The sequence below is a fragment of the Oryx dammah genome, unplaced genomic scaffold (assembly GCF_014754425.2).
Source record: "Oryx dammah isolate SB20612 unplaced genomic scaffold, SCBI_Odam_1.1 HiC_scaffold_5, whole genome shotgun sequence".
Taxonomy (NCBI): Eukaryota; Metazoa; Chordata; class Mammalia; order Artiodactyla; family Bovidae; genus Oryx; species Oryx dammah.
Window position 1 is genome coordinate 47,514,203 of NW_024070189.1, and position 18,686 is coordinate 47,532,888.

Below are 18,686 nucleotides of genomic sequence, written 5' to 3' on the forward strand. Positions count from 1 at the left end.
TATACTAGTCTTTCAACTTTTACTGTGGGCTTGAAATTTAAACTTGAAAGTTAAAAAATAAGGAAATAGTAAAAATAATAACAAAAGAAATAACTGCCTCAAAAAATAAAAATAAATGCATTAAAAATAATTCATTTCTCCTTCTGTCTGCCTCTTCTTTTCTTTCTCAGGTACACTGTCAGCTTCTTATTAATCATCACCCAACTGGGCTTCTGCAGTGTTTATTTTATGTTTATGGCAGACAATTTACAACAGGTAAAGAGGTCTCTTCTGGGCAGAGTGGGCGAAAGCAGACCTCTTGCTGCTAGGGTTGCATTAGCAAAAGTAAAGCTTTTGGATCATGGTGAAGTGAAGTCACTCAGTCGTGTCCGACTGTGACCCCATGGACTGTAGCCTACCAGTCTCCTCTGTCCATGGGATTTTCCAGGCAATAGTCCTGAAGTGGATTGCTACTCCCTAATTAGGCTTTGGTTGGGAGTTCTTTCTGTCCTGGAAATCACTCTTTAAACAGATCATAGGAAGCCAAAGCAACATCTGAGGAATGCAGCAATCAGAAATAATTGAGAATTTTTAGCCTGGAAGTGTTGATGAGATTTTCTTTAGGTATCTCAAGGTTGTCATGTAGAAGATAACTAAAGCAAACAAGTTGCAATCTTGCCCTCATTGAATTCCTAAGAGGCATTACAAGTCAATCATAGCATTCTTTCTTGGCTTCATGAAATAGAAGTAGTATACTTGTTTTTGTGCATTCAAATAGTCAAAACTATGACAAGCATTATGGATAGAATATTCAAACAGACAGATTTTGCTCAAATTCTAGTTTTCTAACTTTCAGGACTATCTAAAGTTGAAGAAGATACTCCTGTGTAATCATTTCCTGTTCTCTGGATAAATGAAAGAAAACTATTTGGTACATAAGAAGAGGTTGGGCTAGATGACAGAATGATGCTTCAGCCTTGAGATTTGATGATTCTAAGGGTTTCCAGTTGTCACAATCATGGGTACTACAGTTTAGGATTGCCAAACGTGACAAATAAAAGTATAGGAGACCAAATTAAGTTGAAATTTCAGATAAGCAGCAATTTGTTTTTACTACAAGTGTATCTTTGTATAATATTTGGGACATACTTTTACTAAAAAGTTATCTGTTAATTATCTGAAACTGAAACTTAACTGGATTTCCTTTGTTAATGTAGCAGCTATAATTATACTGCCTTTCATTGTCCTTCACGTCAGATGGTGGAAGAAGCCCACGTGACCTCCAAAACCTGTGAACCCAGGAAGATCCTGGTGCTGACCCCCAACATAGACATTCGCTTCTACATGCTGACGATCCTGCCCTTCCTGATCCTGCTGGTGTTTATCCAGAACCTCAGGGTGCTGTCCATCTTCTCCACGCTGGCCAACATCACCACCCTGGGGAGCATGGCTCTGATCTTTCAGTATATCATGCAGGTCTGTGCCCAAAACCACTGCAGAAGGGTCAAGATCCAGGGCTTCTGAGACACTGTCATTATGGGCAGATGAAAACGAGAATGGTGAACTCCTACTCAAGTGATGTCTGTGAACTCTTCTGCCCAACAGGCTATAAAAGCTACTCACCATCATCATCACTGTCATCATATTAGATAGCAATGGGTCTTTCAACAGATAGTTATTGATACCTTCTGTGATCCAAGCAATGTACAGGGGACAGGGGGTTCAGTGATAAGTAAAACTGACGACCTGTCTGCTCTCATGGAGGCTACAATCACTTGGGGAGATAAACCTCAGTCAAGTAATCAATGAAAATTGTAATAGTGATAGGTTGACAAGGGATATATGGATGTAAAGGAATTCAATTTACTTTGTGCCAAATTCTTTATGTTGATTAACTCACCAAATCTTCACAATGATGCTGTTACGGAAGTAGTGCTACTTTATCCCCAGTTCACAGACAAGGAAACTGATGAACAGTCATTTTTCCTCTAAATACAGTCATTTTGCCTCACAAAGCCCATGCTTTGCTATCATTGCTGCTACTAAGTCGCTTCAGTCGTGTCCGACTCTGTGCGACTCCAGAGATGACAGCCCACCAGGCTCCCCCATCCCTGGGATTCTCCAAGCAAGAACACTGGAGTCGGTTGCCATTTCCTTCTCGAATGCATGAAAGTGAAAGTGAAGTCACTCAGTCGTGTCCGACTCTTAACGACCCCATGGACTGCAGCCTACCAGGCTCGTCCGCCCATGGGATTTTCCAGGCAAGGGCACTGGAGTGGGTGAAATTCCCTATTACAGTTTCATTTCTTTGAAAGTCTCTGGGGTTGTATTAGTTTTCTGCTGCTGCTGTGACAAATGACCACAAATCTAGTAACTTAACGCAAAATTATCTCAGAACTCTTGAGGTCTCACTGGGCAGGGCTGCATTTCTTTCTGGAAGCTTGTGGGGAGAATCTGTTTCTTTGCTTTTTGCAGCTTTTAGAAGCCGCCCTCAGGCCTTGGCTCATGGCCCACTTCCCTCTTCAAAGCCAGCAGTGTCAGGCCGTGTCTTTCTCATGCTGCCGTCTCTCTGGTTCTCTCTCCTGATTCCCTCTTCCACTTTAAAAGACTCTTGTGATTACACCGGAGAAGGCAATGGCACCCCACTCCAGTACTCTTGCCTGGAAAATCCCATGGACGGAGGAACCTGGTGGGCTGCAGTCCATGGGGTCACATGACTTCACTTTCACTTTCACTTTTCACTTTCATGCATTGGAGAAGGAAATGGTAACCCACTCCAGTGTTCTTGCCTGGAGAATCCCAGGGATGGGGGAGCCTGGTGGGCTGCCGTCTCTGGGGTCACACAGAGTCAGACACGACTAAAGTGACTCAGCAGCAGTGATTACACCAAGCCTACCCAGATAATCCAGGCTAATCTCTTACTAAATTTAGCTGATTAGCTACCTTAATTCAGTCTAGAAACTTAATTCTCCCTTGCCAAGTAATGGAACATACTCAAGGTTCCAGGGGTTATGATGTGGACATTATTCTGCCCACAGGAATCTTATTAAAATAATCATTCCTTCTTGATCGGTGGTAGCTGCTGTGCCAATACTTCACAGCTCTGAGAGAAGTGATGGGAAAGAGGTGTTAGAGGACTGGAAAACACAAGACCTGAATTCATATCTGGACTGTGCCACCAACTGGTAGAGTGGCCTTGGGCAATTCCTTCTCCTCCCTGGGTTCCTTTTGCCATGTAAAGATGTGGTAAATCAAAATTAAACACATATAATGTATTCCTTGGAAAGGAATAAAATTCTGATCCATGTTACAACATGGATGAACCTTGAGGACACTGTGCTTAGTGAAATAAGTCAATCACAAAAAGAGAAGTATTATATGAGTTCACTTATATGAGGTACCTAGAACAATCAAATTTAGAGACAGAAAGTCAAATGGGCATTTCCACAAGGGCTGAGTAATAGGGAGTTATTATTTAATGGGTGCACAGTTTCAGCTGGGAATGATGATAATGTTCTGGAATTGGTGATGATTGTACAACAGTGTGAATGTTCTTAATGCCACTGAGTTGTATACTCAAGATGTTTAAAATGGTAAATTGTATGCTATGTGTAAAAGAAGTAACTTTTTTAAAAGTTGAGAAGGCTGACTCAGCTTTAGATCTCTCATGGGTGCTTCTAATACTGTCCCTGTTGACGTCAGGCAAGCCTAACTCTCTGCCAGATTTGGGGTGACTTCTATGCCTTGGAAAAACCAATGCCCTTCTTCTTCTTCCTTTTAGGAGATTCCAGATCCCAGGAATCTACCCTTGATGGCAAGCTGGAAGACCTTCTTACTATTCTTTGGTACAGCCATCTTCACATTTGAAGGCGTCGGCATGGTAGGATGGGTGTGGAATTTGAGAGTCCCCAGTTCTCTCTATGGAAGCCAGTCTTTGTTCCAGGTGTCTAAATAGTAGTACTTATGAAAATTGCAGAATATGATCTCGTGGCAGAAGGGAAAGTCAGTCCCCATTTGGAAGATGCCACCTGCTCTGTACATCACACCAAGCCTTGAAGATGAGGCACTCTTGGCTATAGAAAATGTGGGAGGAGATGAAAGGGCATGTGGACCTTTCCTGACTCTGGGCCACCTGGAGAAGGATGTCTGACCTTGAGAGGAAACCTGCTTTCTCTCCTTCTACCGTTTCTTTCTTAACCTCCTTTCACCTCCAGGTTCTACCTCTCAAAAACCAGATGAAGCATCCACAGCAGTTTTCCTTTGTTCTGTACTTGGGGATGTCCCTTGTCATCGTCCTCTACATCTGCCTGGGGACACTGGGCTACATGAAGTTTGGGTCGAACACCCAGGCCAGCATTACCCTCAACCTGCCCAATTGCTGGTACGTCCCTGCCCATCTGGGACTGGGGGGAAGAGGAGGGGAGTCACAGAGTCCGAGCCTCAGCAGCAGAATGGAGCATCCTTGAGTCATTATTAACAACAAAATATTGACTGCTAGTATCTGTGTTATAACAACAGGTACATTTAATAATCCAGGCATTGTGTATCATCTCTTTTAATTCTCTCAACAGCCCTATGGGTTAGCATTATTATTATCAACTCCATTGAATTAGATGAAGAAGTTGATATGTGAAAAGGCTGTAAGTAACTTTCCCAGTTCATGTTGTTCATGAGAAGTTGAAACTGAATTCTGTCTGACTCTATGGTTCAAAGGCTTTCAAACAGGAATGAAATGGGAGGGCTTAGGGAACAGAAACAGCAACAACAGAAAGTATAACTCTGAAGTAGTGATTGAGGGTCCTGCGTATGGACAACTACTTAGGTCCCCAATTCCAGAAATGGGCCTAGACTGCCATTGCTGTGCCCCACTTGGAACTTTGACTGAAGTTCTTGCATTAATCATTCATTCATTTACTCATTCATTCATTCATCCAAGAAACATCTGGGGCACTGCCGTATAGCATTCATCGAGTATTAGCCATTGTCCTTATTCTGGCAGTAGTAGGTGCAGAATGACTAAGCTGTCAGTAGAACCAAGTGTTTAAGAGCACAGATTCTACATCTGAGCAATGGGATTTGATCCTGGTTCTCATGTGACCTTGAACAAGCTACCTAATCTTGCAGACCTCATTTCCATCCTCGGTAAAATAAGGATAATACTCGCCTATTTGTATCAGTCAGGATAGGTTATGCTCTGGTAGTAAACAAAATAAGCCACTCCAGAATCTCAGTGGCTGAACACACAAATGTTTAATTGTATGCTCATTCTACATGTCCATTATGGGATGGCTGGGGCTCAGCTCTGCACCATCCCAACTTCCAAGACCCAGACTGATCAGCCAGCCACTCCCTGAAACTTCATTGGTTGCCATGGCAAAGAGCACATTGAATCACACCCTTCACCATGAAGGCCCTAAAATTTCTCTGGAAGTAACCTGTCTCTTCTGTTCACACTTCATCAATCAAAGCAAGTGACCGTGCCTCACTCCAGAGGACACGGAAGTGAAATTCTGCCATGTGTCTGGAAGACTCAGGTATTTGGTGAGCAGCTGAGCAGCACAAATGACTGCCACACTGTCTCTTAGGGAGTGACTGTGAGGGCAAATTGGCTTCAAATAGATAAAACGCTTAGAAAAGTATCTGGTATGCAGTAAGTGCTCACTGAGTATTAGCTACTATCATTGTTAGTCTCCCCCACAGCCTTGGTCTTTTGGAAGTCAGTAGAATGGGGGGGGGGGTCCGTGGGGGAGAGGGGAGGGTGGTTCATTTCCCATGAAGCCACAGCTATAAAATGAGAAAAATATCACCAGTCCTACCCATTTCACTGTGTTGTGGTAATGACTGGATGAGATAATTAATGTGGAATTTCCTTGAAATTGTGACTTATTTTATACCAGTAAGATATCAACTTAATATGCTGTTCTTATTCTGGGGAATTTGGTTTGCCACTACCATGGACAGGGCACTTTCCTTCTGGGATATCAGCTGGAAAAAAATGGGCATCAGGTGCCATAAGGACCTCACACCTTCTCTGAGCCTGGCTGGTGATGAAATTCTCCAGAAGAGCCTTAAAGAAGGAATAAGCAAAAGACCAAGAAGTAATAGGTGTGAACAAATAGTTCACAGGCAAATTACAACAAAAATGACAATTTATATATTTGAAAAATTTCTCTGTCTCTCTCCTAATAATAGAAATGTCAGTTTTACAAAACACAGTGGCACAAATCAGCGTGTGTTCACACACTGTGTTTTTCCAAGGATGGAGCACTCCATTGTGCTCGGACAACAAATGAGCAATATGTCAAAAGCTATCAAAATTTTATTTTTATTTCTTTTTATTAAGGTATAGTTGATGTACAATGTTACATAAGTTTCCAGTGTATAACATCAGTTCAGTTCAGTTCAGTTGCTCAGTCGTGTCTGACTCTTTGCGACCCCATGAATCACAGCACACCAAGCCTCCCTGTCCATCACCAACTCCCAGAGTTTACTCAAACTCATGTCCATCAAGTCAGTGATGCCATCCAGCCATCTCATCTTCTGTCATCCCCTCTCCTCCTGCCCCCAATCCCTCCCAGCATCAGAGTCTTTTCCAGTGAGTCAGCTCTTCGCATGAGGTGACCAAAGTATTGGAGTTTCAGCTTCAATATCAGTCCTTCCAATGAACACCCAGGACTGTTCTCCTTTAGGATGGACTGGTTGGATCTCCTTGCAGTCCAAGGGACTCTCAAGAGTCTTCTCCAGCACCACAGTTCAAAAGCATCAATTCCTCAGCACTCAGCTTGCTTCACAGTCCAACTCTCATATCCATACATGACCACTGGAAAAACCATAGCCTTGACTAGACGGACCTTTGTTGGCAAAGTAATGTCTCTACTTTTGAATTTGCTATCTAGCTTGGTCATAATTTTCCTTCCAAGGAGTAAGTGTCTTTTAATTTCATGGCTTCAGTCACCATCTGCAGTGATTTTAGAGCCCAGAAAAATAAAGTCTGACACTGTTTCTACTGTTTCCCCATCTATTTCCCATGAAGTGATGGGACCGAATGCCATGATCTTAGTTTTCTGAATGCTGAGCTTTAAGCCTACTTTTTCACTCTCTTCTTTCACTTTCATCAAGAGGCTCTTTAGTTCCTCTTCACTTTCTGCTATAAGTGTGGTGTCATCTGCATATCTGAGGTTATTGATATTTCTCCCAGCAATCTTGATTCCAGCTTGTGCTTCTTCCAGCCCAGCGTTTCTCATGATGTACTCTGCATATAAGTTAAATAAGCAGGGTGACAATATACATCCTTGACGTACTCCTTTTCCTACTTGGAATCAGTCTGGTGTATAACATAGTGAGTCACAATTTTTATTAATAAATGTTATGTTCCATTTATAGTTATTATATAATATTGTCTATATTCCCTGTGTTGTACCATATATTCTGTAGCTTACTTATTTTATACGTAGTAGTTTGTACCTGTTAGTTCCCTATTCCTATCTTGCCCTTCCCTCCACCCCTCTCCTCACTGGTAACCACTAGTTGGTTCTCTGTATCTGTGAATGGGCTTCTTTTTTGTTATATTCACTAGTTTATTTTTTAGATTCCACATATATGTGATGCTATACAGTATTTTGGGAGGACTCCAAAATCACTGCAGATGGTGACTGCAGCCATGAAATTAAAAGACGCTTACTCCTTGGAAGGAAAGTTATGACCAACCTAGATAATATATTCAAAAGCAGAGACATTACTTTGCCAGCAAAGGTCTGTCTAGTCAGTTCAGTTCAGTTGCTCAGTTGTGTCCCACTCTTTGCGACCCCATGAATCTCAGCACGCCAGGCCTCCCTGTCCATCACCAACTCCCAGAGTTCCCTCAGACTCACATCCATTGAGTCCGTGATGTCATCCAGCCATCTCATCCTCGGTCGTCCCCTTCTCCTCCTGCCCCCAATCCCTCCCAGCATCAGAGTCTTTTCCAATGAGTCAACTCTTCGCATGAGGTGGCCAAAGTACTGGAGTTTCAACTTTAGCATCATTCCTTCCAAAGAAATCCCAGGGTTGATCTCCTTCAGAATGGACTGGTTGGATCTCCTTGCAGTCCAAGGGACTCTCAAGAGTCTTCTCCAACACCACAGTTCAAAAGCATCAATTCCTCGGCCCTCAGCTTGCTTCACAGTCCAACTCTCATATCCATACATGACTCCTGGAAAAAACCTGCCTCTTGAGAAATCTGTATGCAGGTCAGGAACCAACAGTTAGAACTGGACATGGAACAACAGACTGGTTCCAAATAGGAAAAGGAGTACATCAAGGCTGTATATTGTCACCCTGCTTATTTAACTTATATGCAGAGTACATCATGAGAAATGCTGGACTGGAAGAAACACAAGCTGGAATCAAGATTGCCGGGAGAAATATCAATAACCTCAGATATGCAGATGACACCACACTTATGGCAGAAAGTGAAGAGGAGCTAAAGAGCCTCTTGATGAAAGTGAAAGAGGAGAGCGAAAAAGTAGGCTTAAAGCTCAACATTCAGAAAACTAAGATCATGGCATCCGGTCCCATCACTTCATGGGAAATAGATGGGGAAACAGTAGAAACAGTGTCAGACTTTATCTTTTTGGGCTCCAAAATCACTGCAGATGGTGACTGCAGCCATGAAATTAAAAGACGCTTACTCCTTGGAAGAAAAGTTATGACCAACCTAGATAGTATATTCAAAAGCAGAGACATTACTTTGCTGACTAAGGTCCGTCTAGTCAAGGCTATGGTTTTTCCTGTGGTCATGTATGGATGTGAGAGTTGGACTGTGAAGAAGGCTGAGCACCGAAGAATTGATGTGATCCAACTGTGGTGTTGGAGAAGACTCTTGAGAGTCCCTTGGACTGCAAGGAGATCCAACCAGTCCATTCTGAAGGAGATCAGTCCTGGGTGTCCTTTGGAAGGACTGATGTTGAAGCTGAAACTCCAGTACTTTGGCCACCTCATGCAAAGAGTTGACTCATTGGAAAAGACTCTGATGCTGGGAGGGATTGAGGGCAGGAGGAGAAGGGGACGACAGAGGATGAGATGGCTGGATGGCATCACGGACTCAATGGACGTGAGTCTGAGTGAACTCCGGGAGTTGGTGATGGACAGGGAGGCCTGACATGCTGCAATTCATGGGGTCTCAAAGAGTCGGACACGACTGAGCGACTGAACTGAACTGATACAGTTTTGTCTTTCTCTGTCTAACTTATTTCACTTTAGCATAATACCCTCCAAGTCCATCCACACTATTGCAAATGGCAAAATTTCATTCTTCTTTATGGCTGAGTAGCACTCCATTATGGGCTTCCCTCGTAGCTCAGCTGGTAAAGAATCTGCCTGCAATGCAGGAGGCCCTGGATATATTCCTGGGTCAGAAGAACCCCTGGAGAACAGATAGGCTACCCACTCCAGTATTGTTGGGCTTCCTTGGTGGCACAGATCCACCTGCAGTGCAGGAGGCCTGGATTCAATCCCTGGTTTGGGAAGATCCCCTGGAAGAGAGCATGGCAGTACTCTTGTCTGGAGAATCCCATGGACAGAGGTGCCTGACAGGCTACAGTCCATGGGGTCACAAAGAGTCAGACATGACTGAGCAGCTAAGCACAGCACAGCATTCCATTATATACATAAACCATGTCTTCTTTATCTTTTCATCTGGTGCTTCCATATCTTGGCAATTGTAAATAATGCTGTGATAAACATAGGGGTTTCCCTTGTGGCTCAGCTGGTAAAGAATCTGCCAGCAATGTAAGAGACCTGGGTTTGATCCCTGATTTGGGAAGGGAAAGGCTACCCACTACAGTATTCTGGCTTGTATAGTCCGTGGGGTTGCAAAGAGTTGGATACAACTGAGCAACTTTCACACAAACATGGGAGTGCATGTATCTTTTTGAATCAGAGTATTAATTTTTTTCAGTTACATACCCAGGAGTGGAATTACTGAGTCATATGGTAGTTCTGTTTTTAGTTTTTTAAGGAATTGGTATACTGCTTTCCACAGTAGCTGCACTAATTTACAACAACGTGTGAGGGTTCCCTTTTATGAGAGTTATCAAAATGTTAAATCACATATACTTTTACTCAGCAGTTTTACATCTGGGGTTGTATACTATATGCGCATAGGTATATGTACAAGCATATTCTTTGCTGCATTGTTTACTGACAGATGACTGGGAATAATCTAAATGTCTATTAATTGGAGAGCAGTTAAAGATTATAAAAATAGATAACTAGTAAGAACCTGCTTTACAGCACAGAGAACTCAATTCAATACTCTGTAATGGCCTATATGGGAAAAGAATCTAAAAAAAAAAAAGAGGGGATATGTGTGTATATATATATACCTTATCCACTTTGCTATATACCTGAAACTAAAACAACATTGTAAATCAACTATACTCCAATAAAAATATCTTAAAAATTAAACAAATTATAGTATATCCATGCAATTGGAATATCAGCAGCTATTAAATAGAAGAGCCAGATCTATGTGTACTGATGGGGAACAATATCTAAGAAATATTTAATGAACAAAAGCAAATCAGTGGTATATAAAGGGTGCTTCTGTATGTGTACCTACATTCTGTATCAGTTTGTATCTACAGTATTTCTGGAGGGGCTTCAAGAAAATTGTTAGAGGAATTGCCTGTGGAGGGAAGAACTGGAGACTGGGAATCAAAGGTGGGAGGGAATATGATCTTTGTACTGTGAACTCTATGCAGATATACCTTAAAAAACATACAAACAAACAAAAAACAAGAAAAAAGAAGGCACAGATTCCTGAGTTACAAGTCTATTAAATGAGAATCTCCAAGAATGTGCACTTTTAATAAACTTCCCAAGTGGCTCTAATGACAAGTCAGGCTGAGTCAATGGAAGTTAGGTAGTGATGTAATTTAACAATCTCAGCTTCCAAGCAGTGAGCAAATCCTGCATGGCCCTGCCCTGGAGCCACATCGAATTTCATGTGCTGTGTTGCTCTCTCTCTACAGGTTGTACCAGTCAGTCAAGCTGATGTACTCCATCGGCATCTTCTTCACCTATGCCCTCCAGTTCCACGTCCCAGCTGAGATCATCATCCCCATCATCATCTCCCAGGTGTCAGAGAGCTGGGCGCTGTTTGCAGACCTGTCTGTCCGCACAGCCTTGGTCTGTCTGACCTGTGAGTAGGACGAAAGGGCTCTCCTTGCCCAGTGCTGTGGCTTGGAGCCACACTGACAGCTAGCCCACTATCGCTGGCTCGGCCACCAGCCAAGCAACATATTTTACCTCCCTGAGCCTCAAGTTTCCAGCTGAAAAATGGGTTAACAGAACTGTCATAGAGTAAATGTTACAGTAATCTCTACTATCTATACATAGAATATATTGGCTGGTTTGTGGGAGAAAGAAGTGTCATTTATTCATTCCTATATGCCTCCTATATGTCAGGCACACTGAGATTATGTAATACTAAGACAGCCTAACTATGTAATATCACCAGCTGAAGGAACTGTGACCCAGGAAATGAAGTAGCATGCTCACATCATATAGCTGCTAAGTGACACAGTTGAGATTTGGATGCAGGTTGTGTGGCACCAAAGTCTGTGTTTTCCACTGTGCCATATTCCTTCCTACCAAAAATTAATGTGAAGTCCTGTTAAGGTGGTGTTTAACTATAGGAAGAACCTCAAAGGGCTGCTTTGTTAAAATCTTGGAAGTCATTTTCTCCTCCCTTCCCCCATCCCTCCCTTTCTTCCTTCTATTCATTCATTTCCTCGTTCATTTGATATCAGGTGCCACTGTAGATGTTTGGGAAACATTGTGAATAGGGCTGGGAAATGCTTTCTCTAAAAAAATTTAAAATGGTGGCCTGTGAGGAATAAAGGAAAGAACTAGGGAGGTTTTGCCTGGAGAAACAAAGGCTTGGGTACATTCTGTATCTGTATCTCAAACAACTGTAGGATTATTGTGCAAGAGAGGAAGAGTAAATTTCGTCTTAAAGTCTCCAGGACTCTGTATTTGCAGTTGAGGGAATCCCATCTCAGTTCATGGTCAGAAGAAAGTGTGTAAGGCTTGGAGCAGACCCAACAGTACACTGCCAGATGCTGTACTCCCTGTAACTGGAATTCTGGAAGCAGAAACAGCACACCTGCTTGGCTTAAAGGCGTTACAGAAGGTTCCCAGTCTGTACCAAGACATCAGGAACCTGTAAGTGTATTGTATTGAGGTCATTCCCAGTAGGAAAGGTGTCCATTGAAGAGGAGCACTGAGTAGTTCAGGCCACTTGAGAGGGAAAGAGCATCACTGGAGACAGCTGACTTTCAATGACATGGGCTGCTTCTGTTCTGCACTGAAAGACCTCTTCTTCCTCGCTTACTCATCTGTCAGTTCAGTTATCCTTCACTCATTCAGCAATCATAATTACCTACTATGGGCCTGACACTGTGCTAGGTGCTGCTGCTGCTGCTGCTAAGTCACTTCAGTCGTGTTTGACTCTGTGCGACCCCAGAGACGGCAGCCCACTAGGCTCCCCCGTCCCTGGGATTCTCCAGGCAAGAACACTGGAGTGGGTTGCCATTTCCTTCTCCAATGCATGAAAGTGAAAGTGAAGTCGCTCAGTTGTGTCCGACCCTCAGCGACCCAGGGGACTGCAGCCTTCCAGGGGATACAATAATAAATCATGAAAAAGACATGGTTCCTGCCCTCATGACGCTTAGGATTTGAGTGGGAAATATATGCAGGGAAACAGTTATAGCACATTGTGGTGAACGTGAAGATGGTACACAGTGATGTACCAGATGATATTTAAGACTGTAAGAGGAGGCTGCTCTAAGAGCACCTGAGAAGGTCCTATAACTTAGCCTGAGCCAGGTCAGGAAGTCCTCTCCACTGGAGTAATATTTCAGTTAAGACCTAAAGATAATTAAGAGGCAGGGAGGAGTAGAGAATGTACCATGTATAGGGAGCAGGGTATGCAAAGATTGGAGGACAGTACTGATGTATGGCCTCTTTGGAGAAATGAAAGCATAAGGGAGGATAAGACACAAAGCAGATCCAAGTCCTAAGGGACCTTGTGCTAAGGAGATCAGGCAGTGGGGAGCCATGGAAGGGCCCTGAGCAATGGGTTAGCATGACCAGATCTGACCCTTCTAGAGCACTCCTTCACTCCACATTGCATAATAGCTTTCTGTGAGCATGTCTTCTCTCTGTGCTATCTGCATGAGCTCTTCTAAAGAACAGACACTGACTTCTCTGTACCTCCTCCAGTAAGCAATTTATTAAATATCTAATGAAGGAGCGCTGTGGACGAGGATCATCCCATCAGAGAGTTGATGGATTCTCAACCGTAAGAGTCTATGAGTCTGTCTCGTTCTTTGATTAGATGTGCTGGAGCAGCTTCAAAAAGAGGTGTTGTTTTCTTCAAGAACCAGCAAGCTAGTCTGAGTGCTTTCCATAAGAGGTTTTTCTTAATTTATTCATAGGAAAATCATATGGCTGTGTAAAGTTAAATAACATAAATTATTAATATATATATTTCTTCATTCAAATATTATCAAAATTGGACCCCCCCCCCGAAAATCCATGATACATGATCATTGTATTTATAAAATATGGAAATCTAAGAGCGTTAATGGAAAGAGAAGAGAAAGCGAGTGAGCCACCTAATGCTGTCTGCATGTTCTATGTCTTCCTTTATTATCAGGTTCCTTTTAAGAGTAGGAAAACCAGTGGCTGAGATCCTGAGAGCAGCAGAGCCATATCTTATTGCTTATCCATCCTTGCTTCTAGACAGTGACTGTATTGTGTCAATCAGTACAACTTGACTGTAGATGCGGTGTCTGAGTATGGGTCAAGCATTTATCAAACACCTACAGTGTACCAAGTTCTTTCACTTACATTAGAGGCAGCCTAGTAGGGTAGAAAGGGCCTTATATTGGGCATTTCACTGGATTCTCATCTCAGCTCTATGTGACCTTGGACATGACCCATTCCTTCTAGAGTTCTAGACTTCCCCAACTCTGCAATGAGAAGACCATTACAGATGGTTGATAGATAATCCTTATCAATAAATATTATATGTGGAAAAACTCAATAGATAAAGCATGAAAGTTTTGAGAGCATGTATATTGGCGTTAAAACAGATGTGGAAGTCCAGAGCCACAGTGCTTGATCTGCTGCGCAAGTGCACAGTGAGCTCCTTTCTCACCTCTCCAGACGGTGTCTCAGGCATCTGGAAATTATAAGGCTCCAAATAAATGGTTTGTTTCTGGGCTCTCTTCCTGAAGGAACATTCCATGATTCTAAACCTCTTCTCCCCCCTTAGGTGTCTCAGCCATCCTCATCCCCCGCCTGGACCTGGTCATCTCCCTGGTGGGCTCCGTGAGCAGCAGTGCCCTGGCCCTCATCATCCCTCCCTTCCTGGAGCTCATCACCTTTTACCCTGAAGACATGAACTGTATCACCATTGTGAAGGACATCATGATCAGCATCCTGGGCCTTTTGGGGTGTGTATTTGGAACATACCAAGCCCTCTATGAATTGACCCAACCCATCAACCATTCCGTAGCCAACTCCACAGGTGTCTATGCATAATTATCTATTTTTATTCTGATAGTTCTCCCATATTCCGATTCCCAGTTTGCCTTCTGTTGTGGATGTTATATACATTCATCAAACCCCAGCATCTCTATATTAATTAGTGGCTTCTTTATCTTTCCAAGAGAAATGTAGATGATACAAGTCAGTACTGGTACCTCTCAGGCTGTCTTTTCTGGTTTTTGGATTTCTCTGGAGGCCTTTTGTACCTGTGAACCAAAACCACATTCAACCACTTGTATTATCTGCCTCATTTAATGGGAAAAAGAATGCCGTTTGCCCACGTCCTTGAAACAGACCAAGCATAAATATAAATGCAAAAGCAGTTATTCTCTCTATTCTGCCCTTGAAGTATCAGGTTTAGAAAAGTATGTTGGGTGAAGACGAGTTTCTATGGTTTCTAGATATGGTTCTAAGTGAAGAGTCACAGAACAAAAGTAGAACTTAGTAGTAATTTTGTCTAGCCATTGGCTCTGCCACTGATTTCCTGTGGGATCTTGAGCAAGTTTCTCCCCTTCTCCATCTCATTTTCACGTTCTTTGAAATGAAGAATTGGACTGATTGGCTATTAAGGGCTCTTACAGCTCTGACATTCTGAAAGAAGAAAAAAAAAGAAAGAAATGGACTTACCTTTAACCACATGTGTGAAAATGGAAGGGCTTTCCATCAGCAAGTTACCCTGTTGCCCTGGAGATATGGGATCCCAGAAGTAAATTAAGGGATAAAAACATTTCTTAGCAATCTTTCATTACAAATGACTCTCCTACTTAGAAGGATATCAGCTCTCTCTTTCTCTCCCTCTTCCTCTCTCTCTCTCTGCCCCCCTCTCCCTCCCCCACCCATCCTACCTTCTCAGATACCTTAAGACCACTTAGAGCTGATTTAGGCTAAAGAGACTGAGCAGTTTGTGTGACGGAAAGGATTTCATCATGTACAAGGACTACTGACCTTTTAAAAATAATATTTACTTTTGGTAAGGGTTTGGAAAAACAGACAATCTTATATTCTGAAGATGGCAGAACACATTTTTATGACTTTTCTGGAGGGAAGTACAATATATGTCTTAAAATGCATAGCCCTCTGACCCACTAATTTCACTTCCAGGGTTTATCTTAAGAATCTTTTATGTCTTCAAAAATGTATGTATTAAAAAAATTTTAATTTGTATTTTATTGTTTTATTTTTACTGCACTGAGTCTTTGTTGTTGTGCACGGGCTTTCTCTAGCTGTGGTGTGCAGGCTTCTCATTGTAGTGGCTTCTCTCATTGCAGAGCACAGGCTCTAAAGGCACGTGGGCTTCTGTAGTTGTGGCATGCAGACTCAGCAGTTGCAGCTCACATTTTCCAGAGCACAGGCTCAGTATTTGTGGCACATGGCTTTAGTTGCCCCACAGCATGTGGAATCTTCCTGGACCAGGGATTGAACTCACATCCCCTGTATTAGCAGGCTTACTCTTAACCACTGGACCACCAGGGAAGTCCCTGGATGCATTGTTTATAACAGTAAAGAGTTGGAAACAAATATCCAACGTTAGGTTAAACTATGATTCATCCAAAATAAAATACTGTGATGTCCCCCAAACATTGCAAAATACAACATTAAAACGCCTATGATATATTTGTGATTTATTGGTTTTTAAAAGCTGGTTTAAAACACTATGTGAACCAAAACTAGGCAAAGACATTGCAAGAAAATAAAGCTACAGAATAAAATTCTTTGTGAACATAGATGTAAAAATGCTAAACAAAATTTTAGCAAATCAAATTCAGCAATATATTAAAAGAATAATGCATCATGACCAAGTGGGGTTTATCCCAGGAATAGAGAGTTGATGTATTATTTGAAAATTTGTGACTGGGAACAATTAGAAACTGCACTTAACAAAAGCACCAAAAACATGCAATAGTCTGGGTTAATTCTGATGAAAGATGTGAAAAATATGTACACTAAAATCTATAAAATACTGCTAAAAGAAATTAAGACCCATCAGTCCCATTACTTCATGGCAAATAGATGGGGGGAAAGTGGAAACAGTGACAGATTTTATTTTCTTGGGCTCCAAAATCATTGTGGATGGTGACTGCAGCCACAAAATTAAAAGACGCTTGCTCCTTTGAAGAAAAGCTATGACAAACCTAGACAGCATATTCAAAAGCAGAGATGTCACTTTGCCGACAAAGATCCATATAGTCAAAACTATGGTTTTTCTAGTAGTTGTGTGCAGATGTAAGAGTTGGACCATAAAGAAGGCTGAGCACTGAAGAATTGATGCTTTCAAACTGTGGTGCTGGAGAAGACTCTTGAAGGGTCCCTTGGACAGGAAGGAGATCAAACCACTCAATCCTAAAAGAAATCAGTCCTGAATATTTGTTGGAAGGACTGATGCTGAAGCTGAAGCTCTAGTACTTCAGCCACCTGATGAGAAGAGCTGACTCTTTGCAAAAGACCCTGATGGTGGGAAAGACTGAGGGCAAGAGAAGAGGGTGACAGAGAATGAGATGGTTGGATGGCATCATTGACTCAATGGAGATGAGTTTGAGCAAACTCAGGGAGATGATGAAGGACAAGAAGTCTTGGCGTGCTCCATGGGGTCTCAAAGAGTCAGACATGACTTAGTGACTGAACAGCAACAAAATGGAGAGATACACCTCATTCATAGCTCAGAAGACACATTATAGTTAAGATGTCATACTCATCAAAGATGGAGAGGAACTGGAACTCCCATATACTGCTATTGTGGATGGACATGGTGCAACCACTTTGGCAAACAGTTTGGTAGTTTCTTAAAAAGTTCGACACACCTACCATATAATCCAACTATTCTACCTCAAGATATTTACCTGAAAGGAAAGGGATTTTCTACCTATAAAAAGACTTGTAAAAGGAATTTCCTGGCAGTCTAGTGGTTAGGACTCCAAGCTTTTACTGCCAAAGGCACAGGCTCAACCCCTGGTTGAGTAGGATCCTGCAAGCTGTACGGCACAGCCAAAAAAAAAAAAAAAAGACTTGTACCCACATGTTTATGGTAACTGTATTTACAGTAGCAAAAAGGAAACAACCCAAATGTCCATCAACAAGTGAATGGATAAACTATGGTGTATCCAAGCCATGGAGTACAATTCCGTGATAAATAGGAACAAACTATCAATTCACACAATAACATGGATGAATCTTTTTTTCTTTCTGGCTATGCTGGGTCTTCATTACTCTGCAGGCTTTCTCTAGTTGTGGTGAGCAGGGGCTTCTCTTTTTTGTGTTGCACTTGGGCTTCTCATTTTGGTGACTTCTCTTGTGTAGGACAGGCTCGAGAGTGCACAGACTTCAGTAGTTGTGGAGCACAGGCTTAGCTGGTCCACAGTGTGTGGGATCTTACGGGACCAGGGATCAAACCTGTATTCCCTGCTTTTTTTTTTTTTTTTTGGTTGGTGGCAAATTGTATCATTCTATTCATAAAAAAAAAAAAAAAAGGCAACCTAACCTGTAGGGACAGAAAGAAAATCAGGTTCCTTGAAGGTGAGAAATGTGAGCACAGCATGAGGAAACTTTCAGAAGTGATGGATAATATGTTCACTATTTTGAATGTGAGGATGGTTTCCCAGGTATGTATATATGTCAAATTTTATTCAGTTGTACAATATATAAGTTTCATTATATATCTGTGAAAACTAGAATGTGAAACCTGATGCCATTTTGGTTCTTTTTTAAAAAGCATGTATGCATATAGTCAAATAGTTTTGAAGGATATGTGCAACATACTGGGTTTGCAAAATAATTCATTCCCATTTTGCTGAAGATGTTATAGAAAAACCATGAACAAAGTTTGTGGCCAACCCAGTAAAATGTTACAGGAATTTTCTCCAAGTGGGTTCAATTATGAGTGAAATTTTATAGGTTTTTGTTGGTGGTGGTGGTTTTGTTTTGGGGTGGGTTTTGGGGTGTAAATTTACTTATTTGTTTTTGGCTGCTCTGGGTCTTCATTGCTGCATGCATGGGCTTTCTCTAGTTGTGGCAAGCGGGAGCCACTCTCTAGCTGCTGTGTGCAGGCTTCTCACTGTGGTGGCTTCTCTTGTTGCAGAGCATGGGCACGTGGGCTTCAGTAGTTGAGGCACACG

The 18,686-nt window shown here is 42.1% G+C and overlaps 2 protein-coding genes across 2 annotated transcripts; both read left to right on the forward strand.

Annotated features, from left to right (window-relative positions):
• Positions 1-4,086, forward strand: LOC120863391 (proton-coupled amino acid transporter 3-like). The gene is made up of 3 exons (XM_040239558.1): positions 1-255; positions 1,237-1,455; positions 3,761-4,086. Exons 1-3 carry the CDS (start codon positions 229-231, stop codon positions 3,932-3,934), a joined length of 420 nt encoding a protein of 139 aa, XP_040095492.1. The 5' UTR covers positions 1-228; the 3' UTR covers positions 3,935-4,086.
• LOC120863390 (proton-coupled amino acid transporter 3-like) lies at positions 4,087-15,745 on the forward strand. Its single transcript, XM_040239557.1, has 3 exons — positions 4,087-4,360; positions 10,992-11,161; positions 14,303-15,745. Exons 1-3 carry the CDS (start codon positions 4,122-4,124, stop codon positions 14,569-14,571), a joined length of 678 nt encoding a protein of 225 aa, XP_040095491.1. The 5' UTR covers positions 4,087-4,121; the 3' UTR covers positions 14,572-15,745.
• Positions 15,746-18,686: the final 2,941 nt, after the last annotated feature.

Excerpts from the sequence above, each read along its gene's own strand:
- LOC120863391 (XM_040239558.1), top strand. The coding sequence starts at position 229 with ATGTTTATGGCAGACAATTTACAACAG. Across the intron at positions 256-1,236 it reads TGGCAGACAATTTACAACAG|ATGGTGGAAGAAGCCCACGT; the intron begins GTAAAGAGGTCT and ends CCTTCACGTCAG. Across the intron at positions 1,456-3,760 it reads TCTTTCAGTATATCATGCAG|GAGATTCCAGATCCCAGGAA; the intron begins GTCTGTGCCCAA and ends TCTTCCTTTTAG.
- LOC120863390 (XM_040239557.1), top strand. The coding sequence starts at position 4,122 with ATGTCTGACCTTGAGAGGAAACCTGCTTTCTCTCCTTCTACCGTTTCT. Across the intron at positions 4,361-10,991 it reads CTCAACCTGCCCAATTGCTG|GTTGTACCAGTCAGTCAAGC; the intron begins GTACGTCCCTGC and ends CTCTCTCTACAG. Across the intron at positions 11,162-14,302 it reads AGCCTTGGTCTGTCTGACCT|GTGTCTCAGCCATCCTCATC; the intron begins GTGAGTAGGACG and ends CTCCCCCCTTAG.